Genomic DNA, 22,121 nt, shown 5'->3' with positions numbered 1-22,121 from the left:
TGCAGTTCCTGAGTGGCATAGAGTGTGTTCTTCAGGGCAGAATCAACAATTTTGTTTAAAAATAACTCTGTGGTGTTCAAGTGTAGCAAGTGATTGGAAATGCTGAACTTCCAACTCCATCAAGCTGCTACAAGGTCGTTGCGGGGTCAGTCCTGTACTGCCTCCATGCTGTGGCTTGGGGATTCTGGGGCAGGACGGTGCAACCTCAATCCAAAAACCTACCTGGTGGTTTCGTACGAACAGCAGTATTTTCAAGGCACAGACCCCTTGTTTTTCTCCTGTCTGTTCCTTTAATTAATCTCTCTCCTGCTTGTTTCGTCTCCTGCTTTCATTTCTCAATTTGATCTTTTTAGTGGGCTAGGTAATTGCATTTACTGAGTATCCTTCCTGCCGAGCACAGTGGCTGTAATCTCCTCCACCTGAGAAATGGTTTCCTTTGAACAACCTGGTGTCTGGCTCAAAGTTAATTGTTAATTAAATGCAAAAAAAAAATAAGAAGAAAAAAAGTGTGTGTGTATATATGTGTGAGTGTTATAGTTTTGGCAAGCAAAAATCTGGGTAGGTGAAAGATAGTTATGAGTATGCGCCACCAGGGCTGTTTTTTGGCTTCTTACTTACAGACGAGTGCACAAAAGTCTTTAACTATACAATCACATGGCTGTTTTTTCAATACCATCTTATATATGGAGTTTCCTCAGGTCTTAAATACAAATGGGAGCTTAAAATATCTGGAGATTGTCTAATTGAAGACAGTACCATGCAAGCAAGGTGGAAATTGTGTCTTTAGCAATAACTGGATTTTGGGATATTGAGGTTGTATTTTTAAGAGTCTTTCTGAGGTAATGAAATGAGGTTGTGGTACATCAAGCATCTGCCTATGCTTGAACCAGCTGCTGGCAGCATGTATCTGGCCAGAAGGATTTGTTGGTGGAGTTGGCCAGGGGATCCCTGACCTTCTTGTCAGGGAGCCGTGATGGAGCAGCCCAGCAGCAGAGCGTTGCCTTCTTTCGCTGGTTCCTGGGGGGTTTAATATTTCCCTCTACCACTGCACGCACATCCGTGAGCCCTCTTGTCCTCAAGAATTGTTTTTCAAGTAATCTTGAGTACTCACGGTCTTCCACTTGTTCATGCATCTTCCCACATTTCTCTTCCTGTAAAGAGAATTAACCCCAAGGAGCATGGAGGAAGTCTGAGCTAGAGCAGGAAAAGCTTTAGGTTATACCCTGACCAGTGAACTGTCCTCTCCCCTTAGTCTGTAGACCCAGGGGTGGAAGACCTGCATGCGAAGAAGCCAGTTGTGCAAACCGTGGTGAGTTGTCTTTTTTTTTTTTTCCCCACATGGTGTTAATAGTGAGATTGAAGCAGAAATCTTCATGGAAAAATTACTTCCCACAAAACGACTCTATTGGTTGCACACCCATATGTGTGTATTTTTTTCCCTCCCAAAGTGCTCCTCTGACCTGTCTACCACAAAGGTAGACCTAGCAGCCATGTTGTAGTGGGCCTGTGCCCCTGCTGCAAGGTTAGTTAACGTGATCCTTCGTGCATAATGTGATAGAAAATTATACATACAACTGTAGTTTTCACAGTACTTAGACTATGTGACAGTCCAAATGTAGAGTAGCCTTGGGAACTTTATGGCCAAGAAGACACTGAGTAGTAGAAGCAGCCAAGTATTGACTTCCTTGATTCAGCTGCTCATGTCCTGTGCACAGTGGTGTGCCTCTGCATGTTGTGTACTGAATTCAAAAATTAAACCTATAGAGACAAGGGAGCTAAATCATGGCTTTGTCATCATCTGCCAGTATATTAGATGGGGGGAAAAGAAATAAAAAAATCCAAGATACATAGGCTAAGGCATGTGACGAGCCGTCGCTGCAGGCATTGGAACAGCACCTTCTCCCTCAGGCAGAAGTCAGGCTGCACCTCTTGTGTGAGAGGACAGAGATACCCAAAGGATCAAGAGCTGCAAGCGGTTTGCAGCACTGGAAACACCTGACAGCATTTAGGAAGGATGGGTTAATACGGCAGTATGAAATTTTGTGCTTCTACAGCAACAAAGATCAAGATGGCGTCCATTAAAGTTAGCAGAGCTGTGCTCCGGCCAAACCTGTCGGTCTCTGAGGAATGCTGTTGAAAGCTGTCAGGATTTGGGCCTGGAAATGAGTAGCCTGGTACTGTAGAAGGGAATTTGCTAAAATTTTCCAATTAAGTTTCAGGTAGGCATTGCCCTTGAGGGAGTTAATGTTTCATAAAGGACTGGGTGTGACAGGGGGCTGTAGTAGTAGGAACCGTTTGACCACTTAGAAAAGAGCTACCCCTATCTTGCCTAGCTTTAGGGCAAGTGTCCTTTCAATGCTGCAGAAGTCCTCCACGTAGGGTCTGGTTTTTGTTATATTGAATGTCTCAGTCTCCCTTTTTCCCCCCCAAAACCCCAATTCTAAGTCAGATCGGCCTTGTGCAGAAGCAGTAGTTAGCATCCCCAGTTAACATGTACTGGGATTGTGTAGGACGAAGAAAAATGCTTGAGGGTGGGCTTCCAGATGTGCGGCAGTCTGTGTAGTACCTCCAGATTTTTAAACAGCTTTTCTGTCAGATGACTTATATTCTGTTGGCAGAATTGGTGTGTTGTTTGTGCACCTGCACTCTCTTTAATATCTGGTGGTGACCACTGCCTCAGCTACCAGCAGTGGCTGTAGTTTAGATCCGATTAAGGTACAGGTAACTTCATTTGGCAAATCTGAATGAGTGTTTTCAGATAGTCCTTTGAGAAAAACAGGTTGGCTTATCTCCTAAGGTATTTTTTCTAATTAGTTCATGTTAGTAAAACCAATATGATCACTAAGATCAAGAATTGCTTGGGAGTTGGTAGCTCTGAGGGTTGATGACAGAGGAAGACAACGGGCTGCTCACCTAGTACTGGTTGATCTCTGAAATTCTCAACTCATGTCCAGGTGGATCAGAAATTCCCCCCCCAGCTGTGAATCTCAGCAATTAAGTCAGAATCAAAACAACCAAGTAGATGCTGTTTTCTTAGAGTGCTTGAAGCTGGAGCTAAGATGGTAACTTAGATAACCTCCATTACCTAGTAGTTATTTTGAGAAACATTGGCTTATAGGATTTTGGCAACTTCTTTCTGTAACTGTGGACTTTTTTTGGACCTTTGACATAGCTTCTGCTGGTATCCAGGCAGTTGATACCCACATACAGTAACAGAGATGGAATAATCTAAAGAGCTCATCTCATCCCTCTCATGCTCCAAAACAGGATGGACTTCAACCTGTGACACTCAAAGCTGATGACTTTTTAAAGACTTCTGATGGGGGAAACTGCAACCACCCAAGCAATTTAATTCGACTCCTTGACTGTCCTTGCAGTTAATTATTATTTTTTTTCTGATGTCTAGCCTGGCTGTTTCTAGAGTTAAGCCCACCGCTGCTTGTGTCCTACCAGTGTAGATGTGGAGCTCAGAGTATTTCTCCTTTGCAATAGCACTGTAGACGATGCTTTGTGTTTAGCATCTGAGTGGCTCACCTGCTGTTTTGTATTTCAGTTAAGTTGCTGAAAAATCTCTTACGGTTTTTAACAAATATTTTTAGGAAGAGCAGTTCAGTCCTTTATCTAAATATAGCTTTTAGCTTTCAAGTCTCTGAGAGGGGAGAGTGCGTGAATCTTTGATCCATGGCATTTTTTATGATCACAGCAGTAGGAGTAGTTTCTGCACCTGGCAGAAAAAAGTATGGCACAGAGAAGTTTGTTAGACAGAAAGCTTACATTTTACAGCATAGACATGTTTTATTACAGATGAAGGATCAATCTTGGCATGTCCTTCGATACAAAGGCAAGATATACCGAAGAACAAATTTGAAGCACAGAAAAATGAAGGTGTGGTTAGAAACTTTCTTCTCGGTGGTGTGACTAAAATACCACTTACCTTCTGTCTGATACTTGATACGTCACTAAAAATAGAGAAGAGAGGCTCACCCATCGTCCCTGTCGACAGCAGAGCTAAATCTGTTGTTCACCCTTAGATGTCTGAAATGGGAATGCAATGTAAATCAGGTTTTTTAGTTTTTTAAGACTTGATGCTTAACAAAATATTTCTCCAAAAGTCAGACTGAGTCCAGATATATTTGATGGAGTTATGCTTTTTTTTCAGTGTGTTTTTTTTTTTTTTTTAACTGAGCCAGAAATAGCATCACTACTGATGTTGCTGTGGTAATGGCACTTACAGTGATGTCTGGGAGTGCTGAAGAAATTTTTCTCATAGGAACAACCACAGTTTCTCTCTTTGCTCCCCCCTTCCCCCCCCAATTGTTTCAGTATTATAAATTGATATGCCCATTTATCACTGAAATCATTATTAATGAGTGCTGTTTTTCTTTGTCACATTGCCATGGCAACCGAGTGACATGTTTGAGTAGAAATCTGTTTCCAGATGGAGGTCTTCATTCATAAGATTTGCCTACTGAGAATTTTTGTTACATATTCAACTTAAAAATTCTTCCTCCCTTACCCTTCCAAAGAATTTTAAGCTAGAGGTGTTATTGCTTCCTGGTTTATATCCTGTGATAAGTTCAGTGGTGGGTGTTATGCTCGACAATATTTCTGTCTCTTATTTGTGGTTCATTTATGTTGTTTTTCTTCCAATTCAGTGGGACTGCCTTTCTTCAACTATGTATTTGCTGTGGCAGTCCTGTAAACCCCTTCCTCACTGATTTGAGTTGTTGGAAATATTCTCTCTTTATATAATATACCACACAACAAAAGACAGTGCTTGATTTTTACTTTTACCCATGAAAGAAGCATGAAGATAAATATATCTTTATACATGATATACCACGTTCTGAGTGATAATGTCCTAAAAATCTTATTGTATTCACTACTCAATTTTTGGTTTTGCATATGAAAGAAGCGTAAAGATCTTTCACTTTTGTTCGATTTTGATGTAAAACTGTGTTTAGGAAAAAGAAGAGGTATTATTCTTTATCAAGACAAAGCAAGGTAAATATGCATAGAACTTTCCTTTTCCCTGAACTTAGAGTTTTAAAGGTTGTCTTGTTGCCTGGCAGACTTGATTGAGATCAAGCAGGACCTAATTAACATTTCAGGTTTTATAGAATCATAGAATCTTCTAGGTTGGAAGGGACCTTCAAGATCATCTACTCCAACCATCAATTTAACTCTGACAAAAAAAACCCCAAACAAACAAAAAAAAAACCACCAAAAAAAACCCCAACCAAAAAAAAAACCCCATCACTAAACCATGTCAACCCGTCTTTTGAATACCTCCGGGGATGGTGCCTCAACCACTTCCCTGGGCAGCCCATTCCAATGCTTAATAACCCTTTCAGTGTAAAAATTCTTCCTAATATTCAATGTGAACCTCCCCTGGCACAACCTGAGGCCGTTTCTTCTTGTTCTGTTGCCTGCGACTTGGGAGAAGAGACCGACCCCCCACCTCTCTACACCCTCCTTTCAGGGAGTTGGAGAGAGTGGTAAGGTCTCCCCTCAGCCTCCTTTTCTCCAGGCTGAACAACCCCAGCTTCCTCAGCCTCTCTTCATAAAACTTGTCCTCCAGACCCCTCACCAGCTTCGTTGCCCTTCTCTGGACCTGCTGCAGCACCTCAATGTCTTTTTTGTGGTGAGGGGCCCAAAACTGGACACAGTACTCGAGGTGGGGGCCTCACCAGTGACGAGTACAGGGGGAAAATTTCTCTGGGTTTGTTTCTAATCGCTCAGACCAAAATATCTCAAAATGCTCTATTTACTTAAGTAGAAATCAAAAGGTCAATTTAGCATCCTTTACTTCTTGAATTCCAGCTTCGCTCTTACCTTATCAAGCAAAACCTGGTTAGCAGTTTTTGCAAATACCTAAAGGTGTTACCTTTAGGGAAGGCATCAAAGGCCTGTTCCTCCAAACAGTCTTTAATCTAATTTTCATATTTGTTTAAAGCCATTAACGACCATGCACCTCATGACACACTTCAAGGTATGTCTGTTGCTTAGATATCCATTCTTTTGCACGTGCAGGGCTTTTATCCTGACAATAACTTTAGAACAAGAACGGTCTCATAAATAGCTCAGAATTTATGGTTTCTGAACACCTCATCTTACATGTATCTTGGACATAGAAGATAACATTTATCTTCACCTAGTCAAAAAGTCTATCTATAGTTGTGTCCTCCCAATAATAACAAAAAATAGTGCAAGACCTGTCTTCTCTAAGTACTTATTTGAATTTAATTGCTATGTTTAGTATATTTGAAATAATGAATGTTGTCTTGTCTGTGAAGAGCAAGGTGTTATGCATAAGACTTGTTTCTTCTCTGTTACACCAACTGGCAGTGTTCTCTCTAGAGAAGCTGCTCACTACTACCTTCTCCTCCTTTGCACCCTTTGGTTGCCCTTTTGGTTGACTGCTCGTTTCAGCCAAGAGTCTTGACTGGGAATGTGCTAAATATTGACTGGTCCCATTGCTTTCAGGAATGGTTCTGCATTGCTCAGGTCAGGTCTCAAACAGACTTGTGGCAGGCCCATAAAAATAAAGAGATTTTACAGCTTAGCTTGATCCAGGGGAAAGGAGATAAAAAAAAAATAAAAGGAGTTCAACATGAATGTGAAGGGTGAAATTTGTGTCATTGAGTACCATAAATGCCAGAGGGATATATCTGCGAGCAAAATTTAGCGTTTCTTCTCAGGTAGCAGGAAGGTCGTGGTTATAAATATCAACATTTTAGCTGTGATTCAGGTAGTTACTTGTATTTAAGCAGCCTAGTTCAGTGCTTATTGAAATTAGTTAGAGGTGGGATTTTTCCTCAATGCGTTGGCTAGTTCAGAAAGTGGCTATTTCCAGGTATGCCTTGTCGTACCTGGGAAGCTATAGGGCTTCTGGTCAGCTGGATACTCCTCCTTTTTCCTTCTGTGTCAGTATAATTACTTAGCTGTTTTTTCCCCCCTGCTTTGAAAGTGAAATCATATCTATTTATACTTACTTCCAGCAAGTGACTACTCAATATGAGCTGATGTTGCCAATATACTTTATTTGTGCTCCCTATTTTAATGAAAATATTTTGCCTGTGATAGGAAATTATGAGAGCTTATGAGTAATAGTATTGCTTCAAACTTAACATTGCTGATCTGTTCCCTTCATCTCTGGATGTGATAAAACAATTGTTCATGGCTCAGCCCTCTCTTCTGCTCCCATTAACCAAAACTAGGTTGATCGCTCACTTCCCACAGGCCAGCGGGAGGTATTTGCCTGTTGGTCTGATATTGGTATGTGCACCGCTTGCACGAAACACATGGGTTTGATGGAGTTGCTAGCTGCTTGGCACTCCTCCTGTCTGTTAATCATTTATTTAGGTGCTGAAGCTTGAGTGTTGGCCAGTCAGCCTACTTCTTCCTTAATGTGCTTCATCCCCAAGAGGTAGTCTCTTGGCCTTTAAAGCAGATCCTCAGCTTTAGATTGTGTCAAATTTACATTGCTTTTTGAGATACATGAGATTTCTCATGCTTGAACACATACCATATAATAGATCCATGACATTAATATTAATTTTCTAAGACAGTCTCTATTAAAAGAGTAACTCTACTAACACCTACAGAAGCAGATGTCTTCTACTTTGACCTTCTAAATTTCTTTATTCTGTATTCTCCTAAGGAGATGGTGGATTTCTCTGAAGTAAGAGTTGCTAGTTGGCACCTTGCATTCAGCTTGTCCTGAAAATGTGATGAGAAATGACTGTTTTATTTTTGGAAACTTTCTTGCTGCTGCATGTCTCAGACATGAATTGTCCAGGCATCAGCACTTCTCCTGCAGTTGGTAGGACGGAGGCAAGAGTAACGTCAACGGTGCTGCGCTGTACAGATATTTGAACAGTACTGTATTTATACTGTATTATTATAAGTATTATTTACAACATGGTTTGTTAAGCATGCTTTCCCCTAATATCTGTGGAAATTACACAAGAAATCTGTGCAAAGTTCCTTGCCACCTTTCCAGGGCTACTTGATGCATCTGGCAAATGATGCAGCATTTGAAGGATCTGTTCCCAGGTTCAATGTGAATTTTAAATTCCTTTTTTGAGAACGTTAGTTGATGATGATCTCTAAAAGACTTGTGTGGAGCTGAAGCTGAAAAGGAAGCGTAATCTAGAGATTCATACAACCACAAAGAGTGGGAACAGGCTGCCCGGGCAACTCAAGTATTCCTTTAATGTCCTTTGTTCGTGTTGTAATCCTTACTTTCACCTGGCCCGAGTCTGTCCACAGGTTCTCTAACATTTATTCTCTTTATAAATCCTCCACAATTCAGGGAGTTAATAGCAAGAGGAGGTCTAAAGAAAACATTGGACTAGTACTGGTTGAAAATGGTCACCCGACTAATAGGGATAAAGAAAAAGTGGAGGCATTCAAGATGGTTTTTGCCTCAGTCTTTAATAATACTAATAGACCTTGGGCTGCCTGATCCCCTGAGTCAGAGGACCATGAGTGTGGGAACAGTGGCATGCCATTTGTGGGCACTGAAGTTGTAAGGCACCAGCTTTATCAGCTGAACGTTCATAAGTCCCTAGGGTCTGATGGGATTCACCCCAGAGTACTGAAGGAGCTAGCAGATATTATAGCAGGACCCCTCTTGATCACCTACCAAGTCTTGGGAGTCTGGGAAGGTCCCTGCTGGCTGGAATCTAGCCAGCGTTATTCCAATCTACAAAAAGGGTATGAGGGAAGACCCATGGAGCTACAGACCTGTTAGACTAACAGTACCTGGAAAAACTAGGGAGAAGATTATACTGGGTGCTCTTGAAAGGCATTTAAAGAATAATGCAATCATTAGGCACAATCAACATGGGTTCACAAAGGGAAAGTTTTGTTTAACTGATTTGATATCCTCCTATGATACGGTCACCTGCCTAGCGGGTGAAGGGAAGGAGATGGATGTAGTTTTTCTGAATTTTAGTAAGGCTTTTGATATTGTCCCTCACAGCATCCTTCTGGCCAAGTTATCCAGCTGTGGGATGAGGAGGTTCATGGTATGCTGCGTGAAGAACTGGGTCAATGGCAAAGCTCAAAGGGTTGTAGTGAATGCGGCTGCATCTGGCAGGCAACAGGTCACCAGCGGTGTTCCTCAGAGCTCAGTTCTAGGGACAGTGCTGTTGTGCACCTAAGATGGAGTGATGCTGGGCACAAGGATAAATTGGAAAAGGAGTGACTGGAGATCAGCCCTCTGCAGAAAGGGATCTGGGGGTGCTGGGTGACAACAGGCTCAGTGGGAGCCAGCAGTGTGCCCTGATGAGTGGCCCCCCAAGAGGGCAAACCGCATCCTGGGGTGCATCAAACACTGCATGACCAAGCGAGGGGGTTATCCAGCTGTATTCAGCACTGGTGTGTCCTCACCTGGAGTACCGTGTGCAGTTCTGAGCCCCATTGTTTAAGAAGGATGTGAAGGGCCTTGAATGTGTCCAGAAGAGGGCAGCAAAGCTGGTGACAGGGCTGGAAGTTATGTCCTCTGAGGGGTGGCTGAGGACTTTGGGCTTATCTAGTTTGGAGAAAAGAAGGCTGAGCGGTGACCTCATTGCTCTGCAGCTTCCTGAGGAGGGGACGTGGAGAGGGAGATGCTGAGTTCTTTTCCCTGGGACCCAGGGTCAGGGTGTATGGTGATGGCTCAAAGCTGTGCCAGGAGAGGTTTAGGGTGGACATTAGGACACATTTATTTACAGAGAGGGTGGTCAAACACTGGAACAGGCTTCCTGGGGAGGTGGGTGATGCCCCAAGCCTGTCACTTTTTAGGAGCCATTTGGACAGTGCCCTTAACAACATGCTTTAACTTTTGGTCAGCCTTGAATTGGTCAGGTAGTTGGATTAGATGATGGTTTTAGGTCCCTTCCAACTGACATACTCTCTATTCTGTTCTATTCATCCAGTAAAAGCAGGACAAATTTGTAAGTAGTAATGCTGAAATAATTACAAGAGTGTTGCCATGATGGTGATGATGAGTATTGGGAAGCCAGGTACCAGCAAGTCCTCAAATAACTGAACAGTGATGCCTGGCATCACTCTTACAAACATTAGAGAAGAAATACAGAATTTATGTACAGAATACAGAAATTATGTTTCCAACAAAACGCTTCCTTTCCTGTCTTGCCTCCATCCTATCAAACTGTATTAAACATTCATATATAAATCTGATTATACTGATTATCAGTCAAGGTTTCATCAGTGCCCTGGTCCACTTGCTACAAGAGATGATGCGTTTCTTCCAAGGAATCATCCCATACACGCAGTCCACATAGGATGGTCTACTGCGCCAGGGTGCGCTCGATGTTCCATCACAATTAATCTCTTGGAATCAGCAGGAGACACGTTTCAGAGGTTATTTTTGCCACTGAACATCAGGACCTCCATACCTTATGTGTTTTTTTCACAAGGCTGGGTTGAACATGACTCTCTTAGATAATGTGGACCAGCTGCGGGTTGTGCAAACTTCCTTTGTGCTATTTTCTCTTTCTCATCTGTTTTCCTATTCAAATCCGTACATACCACGGTGGGAGCTTTATGCTTTTCTGCATGTGGGTTTTATTGCTAATCACAACAGAGATCACTGAAGGAGTGAGAAAAATGTAAGTTAGATACTCCAATCAACCAAGTACTTCTAATTCTCAGGCTTTATTCTGTTCAGCCTTTTTGGTTTTATGAATTGTCACCTCCAGACTACCTAAATTCCATTTAAAAAGAGAAAAAAAATATTTACGAATCTAATAATCCTGTCTTAAATTCTTCTATCTGTTTTGAGGCTCTGCATCTGATATGCTGCTATTTGATAAATTCCTTTTTTGTTTTTTAGCGCTATAATAAAAACCCCATATACATATATGGATTAGGCCAAATGCAAAACCATGTTGATTTTTTTAAAAAAAGATTGTTTATCAAAGTTAGGCTTATTTAACTTACACACTCTGTGGTTAACCATTTCCTGAAAACAAGCTTCCTTCTAAATCTTTTTGATTATTTTTTTTTTGACAATACAGTAACCCAGAATAATCCAGTTGTGTTTTGTTTTCCCCTTAGCAAGTGAGATAAATTGCTTGAAAACCCAAAGAAAAAAATGAAGTTTGAGCGGTTTCTTTTAATTTGCCCAGGTTTTGCCTTTTATTCCCAGTGTCTCATTTAATTTTGTACTAACATTTTCAATTTTCATGGGGTAATGTTTCTCTTCTCCAGCCAGGACACATAGTGCAGGAGTGTGGGTGCGAAACTCTGGGTGTTTCTCCAATAGATTCACGTGCTTCAAAGATGACCAGAGCAAAAAGCTGTAATAGGAGCTGAGAAAAGGCAGTGTTGATACTGCAAGCACTGTGTACCTGAGCTAGAAATAAGAATCACCAAATCCCTTCTTATCCTACCAAAGGAAAAAAAAAAAAAACAAAAACCACTTCATTCAAGTTTCGGTGAGGCTGTTTACTGTGGGATAGCACATGTATGTTAGATGATATTTCAATACTGGCGCAGGAGCTGGGAATTTGTTATTTGAAGAGCTGAAACACCGAGCTGATAAATATTAAGGGCAAACCAGGAATCTTACTTTTCTTATTACTTATTTTCCTGCTGGGTTTCTGTCTGGGTAACATTCATGTGCAGGAAAAACGATCGTGGGCGGGGGAGTGGGGAGAGGAAGATGGTCAGCAAAGGGCCTTTTCTTCAGAAATCATTATATGACTGTGCATTGTGTACCTTTGCTTTAGCGGAGTTAAAACAGTGCAGGAAAAAGACAATTTAAAAAAAAGTGCAGTGTTTTTTGGTGTGGTTTTGATGGTTGTTTTTTTATTTCAGCTTTTAACTTAAATTTTAAATAGGCTCCATCAGCATTGCTTTTTAAAAGAGGTTTTCTTAATGCAAGGAACATCCATAAGCAGAGTCCTCTGTGTAGTAACTACTTGTACATCGCTTGTTTGCCCACTGATAATAAAAATCCAGGGAGTGTGCAGGAGGAAGGAACTTGTTTGTATTAAACATATTGTACAGAAAATGAAGGAGTTCGGGGAGAGCACATACCAAACATCCCCTGTTCGTGGTGCCATGGCTATACTAGACCAGAGAGTTACTGTACAATTTCTGGAAGCCAGAACTGGAAATTCTTACTGAAGCTTTAATCAGAAAAACTTCCTTGGTATCAGTCACATTTAAGCCTTTGAAACTATATACATGTCATTTTTAGTCGCTTTTGCCTAATTAGGATCTTTTCTAGTCAGCTGTTTTGGTTTTAGTTTGTTTTTTTTTTTTTCCCAGTTGCTGAACTACACTGGTTCAAATTTTTTTTCTTTTTTTTTTTTTTTTCCTTGGTGCTCAGATGAGTATAGGATCAAACCAGTGGAAGAGGTCAAATACATGAAAAATGGGGGAGAAGATGATCAGAAAATAGCAGCCAGGAACCAAGAAAACTTGGTAAGGATTGAACTTATCGCTTATCTAATGAAATAACGTGGCTCTGCTTTTGTAATGAAACATGCAACGTGCAGCACAAACTACAGCTTACACATGGCAAGAGGATTTTCTCAAAATTGTCGTAACTCTCTGCAAAGCTCACATAAAAGGTGCAAAACATGACTTTTTCCTGCCTGTCTTTCTGAATTAGGCTCTACTTGGTCTTGGAGTGAGTGCTTCCATGATTGTACTCGCTCATCTCCTTTGCAGATCTGAATATACGTGCTTTGAAATGTATGTGTCTGTATTGCAAACCAGTTGGTAGTAAAACAGCAGTGCACTGCCATTAAGAAAATGACCTACTTAACGTAGATATTATTTGCCCTGCTTTTACATATTTTCAAAGTCGCACAGTAGGTGGTTTGGAATAGAAAGAACAATATATTGATAACATAGCAGTCGCGAGAATCATTTTGTGTGTGCCCAGTTTAAATTTTTTGAAGGCATCCCACAATTACGATAGTTGGGTGCAAAATATCACATCTGGTTCCACTCATTCACTGCAGCTTTTCTTCATGTAGGATTAGTTGGCTTTTTTTCCCCTCCATCAGTAAGACCAAAGGGGGAACATCATCAGCTGATTTCAGTGGAACCATAACCTTTATCACCAGCTGAGGATTTGCCTTTTGCCATCATTGGGCAGCTGTACGAAAATCCACTGCTTGAAGCAGGAATTTGTCCTTAATAAAGATGTAAGTGAGCTCCAGGCAACCTTCTAGACACCCTTGTTTGCATCACACAACTACATGTGCGTTCCTGTAGTAAATAGTTTATTTTACTGTTCTAACCTTGTTGCTGGAGCAGTGGTTGAACAGCACACAACACAATTTCTGCTTCAGTCTCCAAATTGGGTATTCGCCACCTGCAATTTTGCATTGCTGATGCTGCAGTGAATGGTGCAACTTCACCTTGCAGCAGAATTTGGGGGTTTTTTTAGTGCCTCAGAAACATTGCTGAGAATATCACCTTTTCTAGCAGCATCCGCAGTGCATTCAGCATTATCGCCAATGTAAGCACGTTTATTTTGAACTGGGAGAAGTGTGACTGCAAGAATTTTTTGCTCATTTTAGAGAACCCAGTGCTTTGTTGGTAAACAGAGAGAAAGCTAAAATGAGCACAATCCTCAGGGGTTTTGATTAAAAAATGGAAAAGGTCTAACAGGTTAAATTTTAAACTAGCCTTTAGCTGTACGTAAATTACAGTATTAACAGAAGGTAACATGCCACTTTAATGACAATGAGGAGGAGTTCAGGAAAGCTTAGTTCTGCTGAGGTGATACGGTCGCTAAAGTATTCAAAACTCGATAGAGATATTTTGTACTTTTGTTAGTGCCTGCTTTCTTGTAGCACTTAAGTGTTAGCCTGATTAAATTTAGGAAGAGACATTTCTACAGCACAGTGTTTCTTATTTTATTATTGATGGGTCATGTTCGATGGGACCAGTAGGTTTGTTGGAAAATATAACTTAATACAGAGTTGGAGGGCTGATATAGCTCTCTTCTCTGTTATATCTATAGGGAGAGGAAAAAAAAAAAGACAATAATGCAGCGAAGTCTTCAATCAGACCAGATGTATACTTTAAAACAAAAACCATCTTGCACACCAAAAAGGCTTTATTTTCCTTTTCCTCATCTTACTATAAGGAGATTACATTGTAATGTATGCAGCTTTTTAATCCTGGGAATTGTCAAATCCTCGTCACTCCTGGATTTTTTTAGAGGGGTTTCACTGTTCGACTTCTCCTTAGTAAACATGTTTTAGTTCACTGCTTAGAAGATGGGTTAAGCTACCTATCAGTCAGGCTTTAGTTTTCTTAATGTGTGAAAAGTTGGCAAGCGCTTACATAATCCCATCTTCTCGTCAGCCATTTCCAGGCAACAGAAATTTTAGAAACAAGAAAAGGCGGTGGGAGAATCAACCAGCCCTTTAGCCTCCTCTTTCGTTTCTTAATCCCACATTTCTTTATTGTCATAGGGCTGCTAATTCTCATCTCCTTCAGAAACGCAGCCTAGATGAGATGTATAACCTGAATGTCCTTATAGTCAGTTCCCTGGGAACTGCTGTGCTGCGGGTTATCTTATCTTCTGATATTTGTGCCTGAATTACATTATTCGAGTGCCATGGAATTTTTCAGTCCCATTATCATCACTGTTACTTTTTTAAGGTATTTTGAAGTCTTGCTTTAAAAAAAAAAAAATCTCTGCTCAAGTGAAAATAAAACTGCTTCCGTTATAATTTAGGCTCTTTGATGTGGTGCCATCTCTGCCTTTGGTGTTTCTGTATTTCTGAGTTGGGGAAAAAAAAAAAGATCATGCAAATAGATAAAGAGAATGGGAGGACATGGCAGACACCAGGCAAATTGTCATTTGGTACCAGGGTCCTATGGTCAGGGTCCCAGGCTTTTATTCTGTTTAAGGAGAGAGCTAGAGATGGATGGGTATCCCTGGGAGAGATGAGGCTGTGTTAGGGCATCGCCATCTTCCCAGCTTCAACCTGAGGCTTAAGCAGGGCTCAAAATTTGAGCAAGGCTGACATGGTAAAGCAGAAATACTCCTCAGATGTCCTGACAAAGGGAATGGCTGTGCTAGGGCTGTATGCCAGCTGAAACAGAAGATGCTCCATGTGAAGACATTTTCTGGCAGAGTCAAAGGCCTCCTTGAATTAAAATATAGGCAAGGGGTGGGGGGGGCGGAAGAAAAAATGAAAAGATTAAAAAATCCAAGCTTCTTTCAGACTCTGTCACAGTCAGTTATTGTTTTCCTGCTGTTCCCTCCTATCCATAGGCCTGATTCATTTCTTTACCCAGGTTGTTTCTCTGGTTCTCCACTTGCTACTGGGATCTCTCTGGTCCTGGTTTCATTCCTGGTACCTCAGCTCCCAGCATCTTCCCGAACATCCTGCCTGGGCATCTCCATCCTCAAAATGCAGCCAGATGTGTTGCACTTGGTGGGGAAAATCTTGAGCTGACAGTCACTCATCCCTGTAGGCTGCAGACAGGAATGAGATGTAGCAGGATTAGATGCTGGGGTGCTGGGGTTACTCTGCACCACGTGCTCAGCTAAAACAGAGATGTTTGGAATCCAGTCTGTAAAGAACTGACACATGGATAAAAGACAGAAGTCATTTGTACTGGTTTTCAAGACTATAGATTTTTTAATCATGAGTGTTGGCCTATATATATATAAAAAAACATGGACATTTGTGCTCATTTTCAAATGAAGGAAAGTGGACTGGCTTTGCCCGGGGCTGACTAGGCTCCTGCAGGGTTGTTGGCTCAGGCACAGCCACCATGATGCTGTCTCCACACACAGCTTGGTGCCAGCGTGCCAAGGGAGGTGATGCAACCCCATGTGTTAAAGCTGCCCGTGGATCTGCAGCAGCTCAGCAAAACCCTGCTGGGGCAGAGGTGAGCTCTCCTGCGTTTCCTCATCTTCTGCAGGGGGGACTGTGGGTTGTTTAAGGGTTTTATGATAAGGGCTCTCCAAAACAAAGAGCGTTTTACCAACTTTGAGTTTACCACTCAGCAGATCTGGATGGGGCTTTTTGGCCCTGATAATATTTAGGGCTAATCACAGCTAATCACATATATCATGTACCTGGTTTTATTACTTTGCAAAGCTAAAATGCTAAAAATCAGGAAGGAGTAGTATTGTGAAAAGCTAAATTTACCTGCTATAAGTAGGGATGACTGGAATAAATAATGCATTTTAATGTTTCTGAAGACATTAATTTTTTATTTGGAAAGGACTCACTGTTTAGCTCTACAGCATCATGTTAAGTATACAGAGTACAATCATAGCAGCCTATTTTACATTCATAATAGGACGAATTTAATTGTCCTCGTTTCCATACTCTCACAGCACTGATGGCTTTCTATTGTAAAATTTTATTGCCAGAAAAGGTAAAGTAGGAAGGTGTGGCTTGTTTGTGCAGCGTAGAGTTGTTTTGACAAACTTTGAGCTGTATCAGTTTTCCTCTTAGAAGGTTTATAATAGTACAGATACCTCTGAAAGTAGCAAATACCTAAAGCTACATTTTTTTTGTGCTAGATAGTTAACTCCATATTTATTGCAGTTCAGTTTTTTCATGGTTTTTTGTAACTTTTACTAATAGAAATCTTTTTCTGGTCTGCATTGGCACAAAAGGCTACTTATGGGGATTTTTATGCCTTATTATCCAAGCCCTCAAAACAATTGGGCATAATCCTCTGGTTTGTCCTGAAGCTCCGTAGTGAAATGGCATGTTAGAGCTTGAGATGAATTCCTGCTGGAGTTGGTAGAAAATTGCCTCTCTCTGTTGCTCTTGCTATCTCTCACTCCACCTTTAATAACACGAAGGATGTTTTGTGGTGGGTTTTTTTTCCAATAAGTATAAATTTCCACTCTACTTACCTGCAAATGTAATTTTTGTCAGCCTTACGTGCACTGTTACTTCCTAACTATGTCTCAAGCTTCTTAGCCCAGATGCTGTTTTCCATTTATCATTCAGCTCCATAATACTTAGTATTGCAAAACCTCAGCATCCATAGTTCTGTATTCAACACCAGTTACCATTTTCTGCAGTGATATGTTAAGAGTAGACAGTAGTATCTGATAGATGAAGTGTATGAATTAAAAGCCTAGCAGAAAATGAGGAATGAAACAACTAATAGCTATATAAAATGTAATATGTGAAAGGGAAGATACGGTGTATAATATAAATATTTAAATATGTATGCAAAATATGTATTACAGATACATCAATCATAAACATTTTGTGATGTGTAGTGCATAGGTCTGAATTCCAGATCGATTTAGGAAAATATCTTTTTAATTCTGTTGCCAAGTTGCCCAATCTAGGCGCTAAAAAAAAAAAATAAGAAGAAATAAGCTAGCTGAAAGAAATAAGCTAGCCACCACTCTCTGGGGTTAAATTTCTTGAGGGGGTTTGTGGTATTTCCCTTTCTATATGCAAAATAGCTGCAGTGTAAATTGAAGCACGGGAATACAATTAATTTGGTACTTGAAAGTGTTTAAAACCACTGTTGCTTGCTATTGCTAGGTAAGCTTTGAATTGCTGTTTCTTAAATGTGTGACTCTGTATCGCAGCGCTGTTGTAGTACATTGGTGAAGAGCTTTGTAAAATCAAAATCAGTATCATATTGATGAATGCTACAGTACTAATATTTCAGGCTGTAGTTTCCTAATTATTTATTTTAAACCATTTTGCAACAACAGTGTGTTTCGAAACACACAATTTCGGCATAGAACTTGCTTGTGCTCTGCTTATAAGGGGAAAGAAACCAGAAATGCCCAAGACCAACCACCCTCAAGCCCTTAGAACGAAGAGGTTTTCTTGGCTTGGGTTTCGGTGCGAGTGTGTGAGTTCTGGTGTGTTAAATCCTGTGTTTTCCCCTCATGTGCTTTCGGTGCTGTATGCAGCATCATCCAGGAGACCCTGTCCCACTGCTGGCACGGTGTCACCTCCAGATACAAGTGTTGGTGGAACAATTGCATCATATTGGTTCATTCTCTGCTGTCAAGGATGGATATCTAGATACCTTTCTATATATAAAGGGGATGCTATTCACTTCTCTGCCTCTTGCCACCCTATTTTCCCTTCTCCGATTTTCAGATATAAAGCCTCAGCTCAACAAAATTCTTGATGATGCTGTTGGCTCTTGTGTTGGAATCTAGGCAGGGAGAAAACCAGAAAAACACACTGAAAAAGTACAGCTTGGGTCATTCTGAGGGCGGGGGGGAATTGAGATGCCCTTTTTCTTTGGTTCCTGTGGCACGAGAATAATAAAAGGACAAAGTGAGAGTCGCCAGATGTGCATGGAGACTTGATAACACACAGGGATTGCTGCGCCCCCCTCCCATTGCATCTCCTGTAATCCTGAGAGCTGGAAAAGAGAGCAGAGAAGTTGAGGGCTACAAAGCAAGGCTACTCCCCCACGCTTTTTCCCACAAGGAGAGGCATCCACTTTGCCTAGGTGCTGCATCAGCCAAATCCTGGGCCCCGAGGGAGGTCTGTAGAAACAGGTCCCACAGCCTCCTCATAGACCAACGCAGCGACGCTCCCCATCTGGACCGCTCCTCTTCGAGTTCAAAAAATAAACCACAGAACAAAAGCCGCTGCTACAAAATATGTAAGTAAATGGAAGCTAGGGATTAAAATTTACAAGTAACTAAATGAAGGACTGTGAGTGTAATACTAAGCTCCTTTCTGCCAGAGGTGGCAGGGTTTGTGTTAGGATAAAGGAGGCAGTATCCCGTGCCCTGTGAGCACACTGGGACACCTGTGAACCTCCCTGCCCCAGGCAGCTGCGAGGGCAAAGGTGTTGTTTCCTCGAGATGGAACCACTCCGAGCAGCACCAGGACAGACCAAGCAAAGCAAATGATGTGCCCCACTCAGTGAAGAGGAATTTTACTTCTTTTACTAAATGATACCTAAGAAATCCCCTGGGAGTAAATAGGTTTTTATTGGCTGTATTTTCTTCCAGCCTTCATTGATAGGGTCTGGATCGGTATATTTTATGCTGCATGAAAGGTTCCCTTTCCCAGGGAACTTAAAATTATAAAATCATGCTTTGGGGTTTGGGGGGCTTTTTTGGGTTTTGGTTTGTTGGATTTTTTCCCCCAAAGTCTAAGATCCTAAATGAATGCTGCCCAGTTGCTGTCAGTACTATGTAATTACAACCTTTCAGTTTTTATAAACCAGCCTCTCCAATGCTTTTGGAAGAAATGCATTTGAAGCTGAAATAGAAGTACATGGAAAGGATATTTTTACTAGAGCCAGTTACTTTAAATGCCGTGCAATTAGCTTATTTCCATATTATCCATTCCATTTAAAATTTACAGTGATATTCTTCAAAGAATGGTTTCTCATAATGAATTTATGACAGTTTTAGCTCATTCCACTTACAGGTCACTGCATATTATATAGACATCAAAGTAAATGATTGCCCTGAGTATTAATATTCTTTTTCTTCTGGATTCCATTAAAAATGGTTGTGGTGGAAGAAGTATTAATTTTTCCTCTAGTAATTAATTATTAAAAATCTAGAAAATAAGTGGATACTATTAATAAATGTTTCGGAAAGTCGGAAAATAACATAAAAAGTAATTGTGCTCCAGATGTATTTCTGCAGACTAGACCTTGTTTCTGTCTTTACTCTCCGTTGAGTAAATCTTCCTAGTACTCTATTGAGAGGTAAAATGGTTTATCAGGCTCTTGATGGATGTGATTTTTAAAGTGGAAAGCTTAAAAAAATGTAATGACATTGCTTTCTAAGCATAATAGTGTCCAGAAGCAACAAGTAATTACAGTCTTGCTAATGTTTGCAGTGGCAGGCGAAAGGGCAGGGTGACATGTCACCGTAGACCCAAGTATAGTGTCCCACCAGCAACCTTGAGTTTGTGGGTATTTCTCAAATCCTCTCGTTATTGTTGTCCTTGCGCTTGAAGTTATCGAGGCCATGGGCTTTTGTGTGTATATTCTGGACATGCAGCTTTCAGGGCTGCTCTCCAGGAGGAGGTATAGAAATGTATACTACTCCCTATAATAGTTTATTGCGCTCTTTGTGGTAAACCAGCCTGCATTGCATTGCTGGCAACATCAGCCATTTGAAAATGAGTCAGCTGACCAAAATATATAGATTATATGTAAAATTTGCTATTTAAAAACATTATGCATAAAGCTCTGGATGTTTTTGATTTAAATGTTTCTACCATGATTGTGAGGACTGGGAACCAGCTCTTCTCCCTCTTTTTGAGATTTTTTTTTTTTTTTTAGAGCTAAGATTCTTTTTTATTCTTTTTTTTTTCTCAAAACTTGAAGAACTGAAGCTTTAACAAAGATGAGCAATAAGATTTTGAAAGTTGTCAGCAATAGAAACTCTGTTTTGGTACTTGCTTTTTGGCAACTGCCTGGTAGGTGCTAATTATTAATTCTGGTATTTTGGAAGCAAGGGGAAGAAAAGATACAGGCAAAGGTGAACACACAGAAATGCCTAAAGTCATCAAAAGTCACTGTCGGAGTATAAAGCTGGCAAATCCAGGCAGCTGTGCTGACTGCTAGCCCGAGAGTCTTGGGGTGGGAGCACTGCTGACCACTGGTGAGCTGAGCCCTCCCGTCCTCCTGCCTCCTTTTCATAGCGACGATGTAGAAGTTCATCCTTTCATCTGTTCAAATTTAATTACAGGCAATATTACATGGGTTTGCTCAAGCTCTCTTTTCAGGCATAGGACTCCTTCAATTGAGGTGGAGAAAAGGTAGGGCCCAGGATTTACGTATCTGGTGAGATGCTAATTGCTGACTATTTAAGTGCACAGATAACAAGCAAATTTATCCATAGATATTTCATTAGATATTTAACCATGTAGCCTTAATGATCTCTCAGTTTTAGTTTGAATACAATATTACACCTGGAAAAGAAAGTTTCAAGGTGCTGAGAGGTGGGATGTGCCATTAGACCCCAAACCAATACTGAATTTATTAATTTTGATTTATTGAAGATGAGGTAGTGCCCTTGGAGGGGTTGGACATTCACTGTTGGTTTCAGGCAAATCCTTCTTACAGTCAGTGCGTTTTTGCTGTAACTTGTTTATACTGTGGCAAATTTTTTTCAGTGGAAAAAGTGTTTTCTTTTGTGAACTTCCCCAGCTAATGTCTTTAAAGACCAGTTGAAAGAGTTGAACTTGAAGCCAACCAGAACTGTTGTCTGCTGTATGTAAAAGATCTCCAGCACCCTGTTCTTGGGATTTAAGGCTCTGCAGTGGCTGGGGTCCTGTGACAGATGCTTCCTTCTCTCTCTTTTTTCCTCCTTTTACCTTTGTCCCGTGTGTCTTTGACCAACGCTTTGATCCTGTGGTCTGTTTATAGAGAAAGGCTTCTTTAAAGTGGTTTCAAGTAGCTGGGAGCTCAGCTTGTTCACTGAATTATAATGGCTTCGTAGATCAAATTTAAAGGCAAGGACTGACCATTATGAAAGGATGGGATTTGTTCATGTTTTTAAGGAATAGATTGCTTCTGCTGTCTTCTGAGGTTGGTGATAGCTGGTTTGATCTCAAACACAGCGAAACAGATGACACTTGACAGCTCTGTAGTGCAGAGTAGACCTCAACGTCCATGCTGGATGTCTCTCTCGGGTGGAATTTAATGCATCTTCTTGAGTGACAGGCAAGAAAGGTGGCATCTTCTGTGGCCAGCAGAGCTGCTAGAGCGAGTACAGTCCAAAGCCTCAAAGAGGAATCTGCTGCTGCTGAAAGCAAGTGGGAATTAAATGACCATCCTAAGAAGAGGTAGGAGAGGTAAAGGAGGAAGGGGAAAACATGAAAGCTGGGCAGAAAAGGGGGAAAGGAGCAGAAACACTACAAGGAAAGGTGAGAGGGGTGTCTGCAATGCTTAACTTTTCAGCTTGCCTTTGTTGAGGAGCGGTATCCTTCCTGCAAGTGGTGGGACACCGTATGAGCTGCCTTAATGAGATACACGCTTCATTACTGATGCGTGGGAAGACACCTGGGTTTCATTCAGCAAAGGTAGCAAACCACCAGCCAACATTTTACACGGTGCTGAATCCACGTAGTGGTAGCTGAGGGCACTCATGATGGGGCCTTTCTGGTGTAGGTGGCAGCTTATTCTTAGTGTTTCTTTCC

General features: G+C 41.1%; 1 protein-coding gene across 1 annotated transcript in view; it reads left to right on the top strand.

Annotated features, from left to right (window-relative positions):
* The window catches only part of C8H1orf21 (chromosome 8 C1orf21 homolog), a 131,013-nt gene that overhangs the window by 64,369 nt on the left and 44,523 nt on the right, over nt 1–22,121 (top strand). The window contains exon 3 of the mRNA XM_074152303.1: nt 12,350–12,444. Coding sequence (XP_074008404.1) covers nt 12,350–12,444 — 95 coding nt within the window. The remainder of the gene's footprint in view (nt 1–12,349; nt 12,445–22,121) is intronic.

The sequence above is a fragment of the Numenius arquata genome, chromosome 8 (assembly GCF_964106895.1).
Source record: "Numenius arquata chromosome 8, bNumArq3.hap1.1, whole genome shotgun sequence".
Classification (NCBI taxonomy): Eukaryota; Metazoa; Chordata; class Aves; order Charadriiformes; family Scolopacidae; genus Numenius; species Numenius arquata.
This window is presented reverse-complemented; position numbering and strand designations above follow the sequence as displayed.